The sequence below is a fragment of the Erpetoichthys calabaricus genome, chromosome 5, assembly GCF_900747795.2.
Source record: "Erpetoichthys calabaricus chromosome 5, fErpCal1.3, whole genome shotgun sequence".
Taxonomy (NCBI): domain Eukaryota; kingdom Metazoa; phylum Chordata; class Cladistia; order Polypteriformes; family Polypteridae; genus Erpetoichthys; species Erpetoichthys calabaricus.
The window spans coordinates 61967794-61980546 of record NC_041398.2 but is presented as its reverse complement, the minus strand read 5'-3'; the positions used below and the strand labels follow the sequence as shown (position 1 = coordinate 61980546).

At 39.3% G+C, this 12753-nt stretch overlaps 1 protein-coding gene across 2 annotated transcripts in view; it reads right to left on the bottom strand.

Annotated features, from left to right (window-relative positions):
* The window catches only part of immt (inner membrane protein, mitochondrial (mitofilin)), a 63137-nt gene extending 55712 nt beyond the window's left edge, over positions 1–7425 (bottom strand). Inside the window, exon 1 of one of the 2 annotated variants that reach the window (XM_028801575.2) lies at positions 7221–7425. In XM_028801575.2, the coding sequence (XP_028657408.1) occupies positions 7221–7262 (42 nt within the window). In that variant the 5' untranslated portion in view covers positions 7263–7425. The remainder of the gene's footprint in view (positions 1–7220) is intronic. The other variant, XM_051928042.1, reaches the window with a different exon arrangement.
* Positions 7426–12753: the final 5328 nt, after the last annotated feature.

Sequence of the window (12753 nt, the reverse complement as noted above, 5' to 3'; positions counted from 1 at the left end):
AAATTGGGGAAACTTGCAAAAAAGTACCTGTGCATCCCTGCCTCAAGCAGCCCTTTTGAGGGGGCTTTCAGCAACAGAAGAAATGTAATATGCAACCGTGCTGCTCTGAAGCCAGATGCTGTGGACACACTGGTGTTTCTGTCACGCAACAAGGAAGTTTCCTTAGTAGAATTTAAACTTCTTTCTGATATTTTTGTGCACTACTGGACAGAACTTGAAGTTAGTAATGTGTTTAAAAATATAGGTTTGGCTTTTTTTGTATCTTTGTACAATATATGACAGAACTTGTTTACAAATGCTATAGTTTTTTTCCTGTGCAGTATTTGACAGAACTTTAGATTTTTACACTATATTAAAGTATGTTAGATATTTTTTTTGCTTATATGCTACACAATTCACCTTACAGCAGAGCAGTTTATTTGCCCAGGCTGTAATGTTCATGCTCTGTAGTTCAATTATGATTACATTAACAAGTGTTTGTTTAAAATGCTCTAATTAGAATAGTTTTGATGGTCTTTGTGCAATTATTTGTGTAAATCCTGCAGGCCAATTTGAAATGGTTTACTCATACTTACACTGTTTGATCTCAGTAATACATTGACCGGTGATTTTAATGTTTTTGTGTTATTTTACTTCAGTTTTAATAAATATGAACTGTTTTCCTTAACTGTCATTTCCATTAATGTCATTCGTAAGTCACAATTAATATCCTATTAACAAGACCAAGCTAGATCAATAAGACTTTCACAAACACATTTTTAAAGGATACAAAATATCATCTAATTATCATTATCATCAAAGTCACAGAAAATACAGAAATATAATTTTTTGACAATATCGCATATCCCTAGGATGTCTACATAAACATTCATAACACATGAACAAGTTATTGAATGTTTGCATGTTCTCCCCGTGTCTGCATGGGTTTCCTCCGGGCACTCCGGTTTCCTCCCACAGTCCAAAGACATGCAGGTTAGGTGGATTGGCGATTCTAAATTGGCCCTAGTGTGTGCTTGGTGTGTGGGTGTGTTTTTGTGTTTCCTGCGGTGGGTTGGCACCCTGCCCGGGATTGGTTCCTGCCTTGTGCCCTGTGTTGGCTGGGATTGGCTCCAGCAGACCCCCGTGACCCTGTGTTCGGATTCAGCAGGTTGGAAAATGGATGGATGGATGGAAATTATTGAATATCATAATATTATTCACAAGATTATATTTTATAATGTAGATCCTGTTACATTGTATTAAAACAATGACCCCTCCCCATGATATGTGTAGAATCTGATATGGCAATAAATATTAGTTAAATTATGGTGAAATTTGAATGTGTGCAGTGCTGTGAAAAAGATTTATAAAAAAACACCAATGATATTTTGTTCCACATCTTACTGAAATTTGTCACATTATATTAATCTTCTCTTTGCACATTTAAGCATTTTGAAAATGAAAATTTTCTGCTAAACACTCAGCTCAGATTAGGTGGTGGGCAACTTTGAAGTGATGTAACCAGACTCGTACTAGACAACACCAAGAAATCAATGAAGTATTTTTTCTATAAAATCAGCTTTAGTATAGTAATTAAATTTAAACAAATCCAGATGTTCTTAAACATCTTGCACTCTGAATTCAGCACTAGTTATTGAGTGTGTCAAAAAGAAGGGATTAAGACAAAAAGTACTGATATATATATATATATATATATATATATATATATATATATATATATATATATACGCACACACACACACTGTCATGCAATAAGTTGCAAATTTATTGCTGGGTTGGTATGTTACTTCTTTTCCCTCCACTAAAAATCTGGAAGCCTTTTACCAATTCCTAATGATGACATGATGTTTGAAATATGATGCTTGGCACTATTGCCATACCACACATTACTTTCATTGGCCCAAAAATATGGCTACAGTGAATGAGACCAGCTTATTTACAAATAACATCTGTTTCTGGAACACTTAAGCAAGACAAAAAAAACTTTTTACAGAGAATACGCCTTTTTTCTGATGGCACAGCTCTGTAACAATATACCTAGAAACTTTAACCTAAGCATATCATCACCCATACTCATGAATAAATAACAAATTGATGCTTTAATCTACTCAAGCTAACTGTATGAAAGCTCAGTCTTTCAATGATTAAGCAGTTTCAATAATCAGTATAATATATCAAATGATGAAGGCACTGTCTTTTTCCTATGACAACATAAAACAGTTCATTATTTAAGCCAAGGCTATATAGCTGAAACCTGTATTTTACACTAAACACCAACCCACACAGAGACGTTAAACCCCATAAAGGCCCCATCAAACCTTTTCCTGCTTTCAGTTATATACTCCATTCATGTAATCTTAGGCTATGTCCACACTAATACATATTCATTTAAAAACAGTGTTGTTAAATGAAAATAAACTCCATCCACATCTAAAATGACGAAAAACATTCATCTCACATTCACATCGGTGAAAAAATTCTTGAATGGATGGTGATGCCACAAGCCATGGGACTTATCAAAAAACTGCAGCGACTGGTAAATGATTTGCCTTTTGCAGCATTCAAACTGTAAAAAAACGCAATTTAGATGCATACAGGCAAGCAAAACAAAAAACAACAAACACCACAGAAAGTCTTGGGTTCGCTCCCCGGGTCCTCCCTACGTGGAGTTTACATGTTCTCCCCGTGTCTGCGTGGGTTTCCTCAGGGTGCTCTGATTTCCTCCCACTGTCCAAAGACATGCCGGTTAGAAGATCCTAAATTGTTCCTAATGTGTGCTGGTGGTGGTGTTGGGGGCGTGTGTGTGTGCCCTGCTGATGGAGTACTGTAAATTGTCACCAAAATCCACCCAAGATCCCTCACAATGAATAAACAGACCACAAAACGACAATGTCGTTAAATGCAGTTAGTTGTTAGAGTACCATCATAGACAAAACGCAGATTAAACTAAACCTCAGCTAATGAAACCACACAGGCTTTCTTTCACAATTAGAATATTCTTTAAAACTCTGTTATAAACCTGCAAAGTTGCCACAATCAACAGAATTCTCATCCTTACCACTATCCCATATCAAAACTAGAGATGACTACAATATTCTGACACCGTTCAACTGATGCCTCACTAAATCATTCTTGATTAACATTTCTTTAACTTTGGAGCTGCTAACCTACAGTGCTCCTTTAATATTGTGGGCCTGCTCATGAGGCTCCATCAGTAACTATCACCAACTTGATTTTGTTATCTTGAGTTGTTCATCTGTACAACATTACATTTTCTCTTGACAAACTTCATTCCTTAGTACACCATCATCTAGTTCTAATGCCATCTTCTTTCAAAACTCCCCCAAATGTGTGGTATTTCCGCACAATTAACATCTGCCCGCAGTACTGTTTCACTCTACTACATTTGTCGGAATTATAATTTCATTTTCATTCACTCGGCAGGTGGTTCACATGCACAGAATCTAGCACTGTTGGCTCATGGCTCCAGAGCTCCAAGTTCATCTCCCAGCCAGGATAGTGCCCTTCTGGAATCTGTCCGTTCTCGAAATTCCAATCATATCTCATTCAAATAAATTGACCGTCAACTGTAATTTGGCCAGGTGTGACAGTATATGTCCTTTACTGAACTGGTGCCCGGTCCTGGAATAACTCCTCTCTGGTACCTGATGTTGCCATTATACGCCCCAACCTTCCATGATTGCACAATAGAATAGGCACATTTGGAGAAGCAGCACACAAACTGAAACAAGTTAGAAGCATGTGAACTCTCACAAATAAATAATGAATAAATACATTTACAAATCCATTTTCAGAATATACTGGATCATAAAGCACTTGCTTAGAGCAACACACACAAAGTAGTAACATACGCTGGAAAAGTTATTCACTCCAGGCCATTTTACAGTCATTGTAATTAAGTCTTTCAACCACGGAAAAAAACTATTTAAACACAAGGAGAAACGAATACTTTGCATACATGCATTTTCAATAGGGATTCTGTATAGATTGTTTTACATGTTAACAATGTAAACTTGAAAAGACAAAATACTTTGTTTACATGAGTCTTTGCAGAGAATCTGTGGACAAATCACTACACTCACACTAACAAGATGGTGTGCATAACCTGCAGCCATGCTTAAACGTTTGTGAACCCATTGAATAACTTGAAATTTTGAACCACAAAATGCACAATTAATCAGTATTTCTCTCTTCATAACTGAAATTACAGTACAACTAATTCTACCCAATTTGTGAGTTTTTAAAAAACAATGCACAGAAGTGCAAAAATAAGTGATCCTTTAGTTCTATAACTTGCATCAAGTTACAGCAGGTTCGGGTGTGCCACTGGTTAGCTTGTTAATTGCTTAACTTTTTTAACCAAATCGAAGAGTTGAAATGATGTTATAAGGAGGAGCAAATAAATATTTTCAAAAAAGCTGTTAATTTCCTCTTCCTACATGTCTAGCATCATGCTTTAAACAATGAAAGCATTAGCCAAACCAGAGGGGGTTTGGAGCCATTGACAAGGCTATAAAGCAATTTCAACAGACTTAAACTCTTCTGCTGTTAAGTAAACAGTTCATAAGTGGAGGGCATTTAAAACAAAAGCAACCCTGCCAAGTAGTGCATCCTGCTAAAATTTCACCCATTACCACAACGAGAATATCAAAAAAAAACAGTAAGCATGACTCTAAAATAACACTCGGCTATCAACACTACCAATCAAACATCTGGGCATACCCAGAAATGTTTTTGATATAAATGGATACCTTTTTCAACAAGATACCATTATATTGATTTAAAAATATAACAAAGACATTACTGATTGAAATTACTCATTTTTAAATTTACTATTCAGCAACCATTCCTTCAGTGTGCTAATGGTAAACTCTCTTTAGCTTGACCTTAAATCATGTATAAATGCTAACTGGTTATTAGAGAAACCTTTGTTATTAGATTAGTTCTGATGAAACATGTTATGCTGTTCATTTGGGTTGCAAGCTACTGGCAATCCTTAACTTCAGTTCCGGATTACAAAATGGCAAAAATGAAACAGCTTTCTCAAAAAAAATGTCAATGTGTTTTTTTAATTTTTTTTTTTTCTTTAGAATGAAGGTTGACAGATTGCCCAGAAAATGAAGATTTCATAAAAAAGTCTCTATTAGTGTCTTTAGAAAAGACTGCAAATTAGATTTAACCAGGATAGAAAAATAAGAGGAATCATCAGGGTATTCCCTAGGACACTGAAGGAATGTCTTCTGAAAATGGGGTTTAGCAGTTATATGTGAATACAAAAAAAAAAAAAAAAATCAGTCATTTCAAGCAGTAATAGCCTAGCTGCACTAGTAATGTCTTGATAAAAAGATATCAATTTCTATCAAAAATATGAAAATGTCTGGGTCTTCAGACTTTTCACTGGTAGTACAAGCCTACCCAGCTGCCTCTTGGGTAGCTCTGTGCACATATCAACAGTTCACGAAAGAAGGAACAGGCCAAAAAAAAAAAAAAAAAGGCTCCCCATCTTGGACAAAGCCTGAAGACTTCTAGGAGTCAGTTTTCTGGACTGATGAGTCTGAAATTTAACTATTTCAAATTAAATTTTACTTTTTTTTCCGTGAAATGGTTAGTTACTAAACTCAGAGACCATGCATTAAGTTGAATATAATAAGACATTAAACAATACAAAATACACAAATCTATAAATGTCAATAAAAATCAATGTTAAATGACAGCAACAGTATGCATTATATTAAAATTATGGAAAAATTTAAAAAAAAACAAATAAATTACTATAAGAAAACTAACAATAGAACATCATGTACACTGCACATAACTATGGCCCCACGTTCAGCGAGGAGCCAACTTCAGACTACCACCAACAAAACAGTATCTTAAATACCCAGAATAATAGTGGGGGTGATGGATGGTGCTTTTTTTTTTTTTTTTTTTTTAAACTCTGACCCTGGGCAGCTTGACGACTAAAGGAATCACAAATACTCAGAAATATTTAGGTATTATTGATACTGTCACATCATTCTTTGAAAAACTAGGCCAAAGTGGTATGTTTCAACAAGACAGATACCCTAAAAACTCCAGTAAACTCACTAAAGAATGGCTCAAGAAGAGAATACAGTATATGGCAATTTATTATATCACAGTTTAACAAATGGGGTTTGAGCTCGCAGTTTATCCGAGTAAAATCTTTACTGTGTATATTAATTCTATATTCATTATAGAATTCAAGGTCATATAACATTTCCATAATATATGCAATAATGCCTCGCTGAAAATATAACAAACGTTTAGGCATAGCTGTACCTGAACACTACAGCACACTGAAATGTTATGAGGATTGCTTACATGGATTGGACCTTGCAGAGTCTTGATAAAATGAGTACAGTGGACAAACTTCAAGTAAAAACATCCAATTTCTTTTAAAGTACTTCAAACTATTTACTCGACCCAATAAAAGTGTTACACTTAATAACAATACAATATGCAGAAAATAAGTGTTGCATTTGTAATTGATATTTGTCCTTTTTTTATTTGAATAATTAAACCACTATGTGCTGGCTCTTTTACATATTGAACATGTGAAAAACTCCTACTTACTTTAAAAAACTACGTTACACACACGAAAGCCAAAAGCCATGCAAAACAAGGTCACGTCCTCTGCCATGACTAAAACTGTCCTAAAGGTGATTTAATCGTTACTATCATAGGAAATAGAGGCCCGGGTTCTCGTTATTTGTATTCACGGAGCTTGTGCACTTTTGTTATTTTTGGCTGCTTTTAAACGCAAGCGTGCAAGTTTGATGCTGCCTTCTGCTCGTCATTGATTGTCTCCGCTTCCCCGACATAGTTCAGAAGCACCGCCCACTGCCCCCAACCAAAGATTTAGGAAGAATCCCATTGGGCGCCAACATACGTTTTCCTCTCCGCTGCGATCCACGATTCGCCGTTTGCTCGTGTCAATCAACACAGACTCTTATTCCAGTTTCTCCCTCTAAAGCACAGCGTGTCACTTTTCCAAGCAATGGCCATAATTCAAGCGTCAATAAATTGTTGCGGAATGTGAGCGGCATTCGAATACATGACAATGAACTGATGGCGGGAACCTTGTCACCTATTCAAAACATTTCAAGTACAAGCCCGTGCGCTTGAAGCTCCTTAGGCCTACTCGAGCCCGCCACTATATTTTATGCAGTGCTTCTTACCTGAGATACGATTCTGCCCGCTGCACTATAAACACGAAACATTTCTCCCCGAATTTGAAAGTCCCTGGTGACCACAAAAATCTGTAAGTGGAATTCAGAACACCATGCCCTTAAAGACTGACGGCTGCACCTCTCCTGGAAAGCAGCACTCAGATGGCCATCTCACCCCACCCGCCTCTTGGCTCCTATTCCAGTCATAGGAGAAAAAAAATGTGTGCTGTTGCGCTTGCGTACACGGCGGCTGGCGCGGAACTCAGAGGCGGGCACTTAGAATTTGATTGACGTGCAAATTGACCAACGAATGGTGCGTCGACTTCATTTCTCCGCGACTGACTGGTCTCCTCAGAACAGTTGCTCAGTGCGGCTGTAGCGGACTTTCAGGCTGCTTGCATCTAAGCCTGTAATGGAAAAAATGATTCCCTATTCACAGTCGGCGGTCATTGCTCAGGCATTGGTTGACACCATTTGTTTTTTTTCCCTAAAAAGTGTGCAAGTGTGATCTGTAACAAATGTTAATTTTTTACTTGCTTTGATAGATAGAACTTCTTCTTCTTCTGCTCCCGTTAGGGGTCGCCACAGTGGATCATCTTCTTCCATATCTTTCTGTCTTCTGCATCTTGTTCTGTTACACCCTTCACCTGCATGTCCTCTCTCACCACATCCATAAACCTTCTCTTGGGCCTTCCTCTTTTTCTCTTGCCTGGCAGCTCTATCTTTAGCATCCTTCTCCCAATATACTCAGCATCTCTCCTCTGCACATGTCCAAATCAACACAATCTCGCCTCTCTGACTTTGTCTCCCAACCGTCCAATTTGAGCTGACCCTCTAATGTACTCATTTCTAATCCTGTCCATCCTCATCACCCCCAATGCAAATCTTAGCATCTTTAACTCTGCTACCCCCAGCTCTATCTCCTGCTTTCTGGTCAGCGCCACAGTCTCCAACCCATATAACATAGCCGGTCTCACTACTGTCCTGTAGACCTTCCCTTTCACTCTTGCTGATATCCGTCTGTCACAAATTACTCATGACACTCTTCTCCACCCATTCCACCCTGCCTGCACTCTCTTTTTCACCTCTCTTCCACAATCCCCATTACTCTGTACTGTTGATCCCAAGTATTTAAAGTCATCCACCTTCGCCAACTCTACTCCTTGCATCCTCACCATTCCACTGACCTCCCTCTCATTTACACACATGTATTCTGTCTTGTTCCTACTGACCTTCATTCCTGTCCTCTCTAGAGCATATCTCCACCTCTCCAGGGTCTCCTCAACCTGCTCACTACTATCGCTACAGATCACAATGTCATCAGCAAACATCATAGTCCATGGGGACTCCTGTCTAATCTCGTCTGTCAACCTGTCCATCACCATTGCAAATAAGAAAGGGCTCAGAGCCGATCCTTGATGTAATCCCACCTCCACCTTGAATGCATCTGTCACTCCTACCACAGATCTCACCACTGTCACAGTTCCCTGTACATATCCTGTACAGCTCTTACATACTTCTCTGCCACACCCGACTTCCTCATACAGTACCACAGTGCCTCACAAGGCACCCTTGTGTTTTGTACTTTCTTGCTGCAAACAAATCTGTCTTTGGAATAATAAAGTCTGACTAACCTAACCTAACCTAAATATGCTATGAGATTTTTCAGGTCAGTAGCACAGTTTCAAGGTAAGACATCTATTTCAGCTAAGGAAGATAGAAGTTGCACGGTAAGGTACTCATTCTTACTAACCATGTCACTGCAGAGTGGCCAAGTGTTTCACGCTGATTAGCACATGCAAAGAAGAATTTCACTGTACTCTGTATACAATATTGACCCTATAAACAATATAATACATATACATTTGAAATTTATTTAATGTATAATTCTATCAAAATACAGGCAGTTAAAATCTTATCAGTCACAGGTTATTTCCAGGCTGAAAAGAAAAGAAAGCTGTATAACCTTCATCAGAAGCTGAAAAATAAAGAGCTGGTAGCATGAGTAGGAGCGATATAAAATCAGGGCAGATGATAGCTATACTAAATCTTTTTGTTTGTGTTCTTTCACAAGACTTTAAAGACTCTTTTCAAAGAGTCTCAGTCTGGGGTGACATATTTTTCCAGGTCTTAATGACTAAGTTTTTAATCTCTCCCTTCATCTATTCAAATGGCAGCTTTTTCCCACCTATGCTCACCTTTTCTCAGTCCATCTTCCATGACTTTGTTCCTTCTTTCCCCTCCAATGTATGTTACATGCTCTTTCTTTTTCATTTTCACACCTGATGAGGACTATCAGTCAAAATGTTGTCTTTTACCTTCCTTTGTTTTCAGCGTGTTTTCACCCTTTCTTTTCCTTTGCAGATGCATGCTGATACAGCCCTAAACTGACTACATAGATGTTGTAGTACTATAGTAGATACACACATAAAAGCATTCTAAATGTTAGAAATATACTTAATTGCTGATTGCAAAAGATTTTACTTCTTTTAGACTGGCTTGATTTTTCCCAAGCTAAATGCATCTCTGGGCTTCATGTGTTAAAGCTCCTTAAACAAGCACTGTTGTCTTCAAACTAATTAATTTTGCCTTTTTAAAATATTTATTTTGATAACTAGCAGATATTTGTAGTAGCATAATTCCCACTTATATAGATTATAAAAAGAAACACAGTCATCTACTAAACCAACAACTTTTGGGGGCAAGGAGGGCTAAAGCCTATCTCTGTAACTTAGGATACAAGCTAGGAACCAACTTTGGATGGGACACTAGTCTACTAAAGGGCACACTCCATCATTAAATTAACAACACCCGTAGATAAGTAGCATTTACTGGACTTGTGATTGTGGGTGTGTGTGTGTTTGTGTTTGAAAAGACTAATGCCCCACATATGGTCAGTTCTTGTCTTGAACCAGATGCTAGTAGCATAGGCTCCCACTCTCTGTGGCCCTGTGACAGATATGCAGGTTTTAGTAAACTGATGAATAACAATTTTTTTCCTTATTGTATAAATTTTTGCATGGCTAGAAAAGGATTCCCCTTTCCAAATATTGTATCACTAATAATTGCCATTATTGGGTGACAGATTATAATCACCCATATTCAAAAACCATTGAAATTTGCCAAATACAGGGAAAACAAATATATTTTAATCTCTCTTTTTTTCTCTTCACACCAGAGCAGAGATACTGACGTAGACATGGTAAAGTATTTAGAGGAAATTCACCATGTGACAAAGACAGAGGGCAGAGGTTCAATTGGCATGAAAAGAAGAGTAATAAAGTAATAAATGATGCGCCATCACACACGCAACCAAACTTTCCACCTGCTTCTTGAAAATGAGTATGGTCCAAGGAGAGTGTGAAGTGTCTTTTAATTGATGTCCCAGAATGTGCACACATGGTTTAATGGAAACAGTAACGTGCATTGACCTCACATAGAAATTTCCAGGCAATACCAGCAGTGTGTGTTTACTGGAAAATAGGCCGAAACGTTTATTCAGCAAGTGACAAGATCTTCTCAACATATATATGCACAGTCAGACGTCTCTTAGCAAGCAGCAGAGACAATTAGCTATTGCAGTCATGGTTCCCTACATTCTTCTTGCAGCACATCATTCGAGAACTTTTGCACTATTTCCTTATGGGAATCTGGTGGTCATCAGCCCCAAGAAAGTAACAGGACTAATTATTGAAGATGGCTCAATATCAGTTAACAGCAGCCAAGGCAGCTCATTCCTGACAACAGTCCACATTCAGTTGACAATCAATGGCAAGTCATGAGTAACAGATATCATGATGAATGTAGACTGAGTGCCAGCTTTGCAGGTTATCAATCCATGGTATATGGAAGCCATATATCTGTAAATACTGGAAAGTGCTATCACACAGTTTTACAGTATATCTGTGTAGAAGCAACATACAAGCAACGCGTCAAAAACTGAGGCACTTGTGCTAATTGCTGGAGATTTTAACCATGTGACGCTGGACAAAGCATTACCTGCCTTCTCCCAGTATGTGGACTGTAACACCCGGGAAAATAGGACTATTGACCTACTGTATGCAAACATTAAAGATGCATACAGCGCCACCCCGCTGCCTGCGCTTGGGAAAGCAGATCATAACCTGGTTCTGCTTCAGTCTCACTACAAACCAAGAGTGAGGGAGCTACCTACAACCACACGCTCATTCAGGAAATGGTCCCCTGAAGCAGAGCAGGCTCTGAGGAACTGCTTTGGAACTATGGACTGAGATATCCTGCAGGGATCATATAGTGAGAACATTGAGGAGGTTGTTGACTGCACTACTGACTACATCAACTTCTGTATGGACATTGTAGTTCCAGTAAGAACAGTACGCTGCTATGCTAACAACAAGCTATGGATTACAAGTGACATCAAGGGCCTTTTGAACCAGAAGAAAAGGGCTTTTAAAGGCGGTGATCAGCATGAGCTCAAGCACGTGCAGAAGGAACACAGAGTCCAGCTCAGGGCGGCGAAGGAACAGTACAGGAGAAAGCTGGATCAGAAGTTGCAGAATAACAGCATGAAGGAAGTGTGGGATGGGATGAAGATCATCACTGGCTGCAGCTCGAAGCAGGGTGCCACCATCGAGAGAGACGTGAAGAGAGCAAACCAAATGAACAACTTCTTTAACAGGTTTGACCACCCTAACCCATTCTCACCTCGGAGTACTACACCCTCCACCCATCCTTCTGCTGATACCAGCATAGGAGAGACATCCCCACACACAATTACAGCAGCGCAGATGAACAGAGAGCTGAGAAGACTTCTTACCAGCAAAGCAGCGGGTCCAGATGGAGTATCGCCACGACTGCTGAAGGTCTGTGCGCTGGAGCTGGGGAGTCCTCTACAGCGCATCTTCAACCTGAGCCTGGAACAGGGGAGAGTCCTGAGGCTTTGGAAAACATCCTGTATCACCCCAGTCCCTAAGGTATCACGTCCTAGTGAGCTGAACGACTTCCCTCCTGTCGCTCTGACGTCACATGTGATGAAGACCATGGAGCGGCTGCTATTTCACCACCTGAGGCCACAGGTACGCCACACCCTCCACCCTCTGCAGTTCACATACCAGGAGAAGGTGGGAGCGGAGGATGCCATCATCTACATGCTACACCGATCACTCTCCCACTTGGACAGAGGCAGTGGAGCTGTAAGAATTATGTTTCTAGACTTCTCTAGCGCCTTCAACACCATCCAACCTCTGCTCCTTAGGGACAAGCTGACAGAGATGGGAGTAGATTCATACCTGGTGGCATGGATTGTGGACTATCTTACAAATAGACCTCAGTATGTGCGTCTTGGGAACTGCAGGTCTGACATTGTGGTCAGCAACACAGGAGCGACGCAGGGGACTGTACTTTCTTCGGTCCTGTTCAGCCTATATGCATCAGACTTCCAATACAACTTGGAGTCCTGCCACATGCAAAAGTTCGGTGACGACACTGCTATCGTGGGCTGCATCAGGAGTGGGCAGGAGGAGGAATATAGGAACCTCATCAAGGACTTTGTTAAATGGTGGTA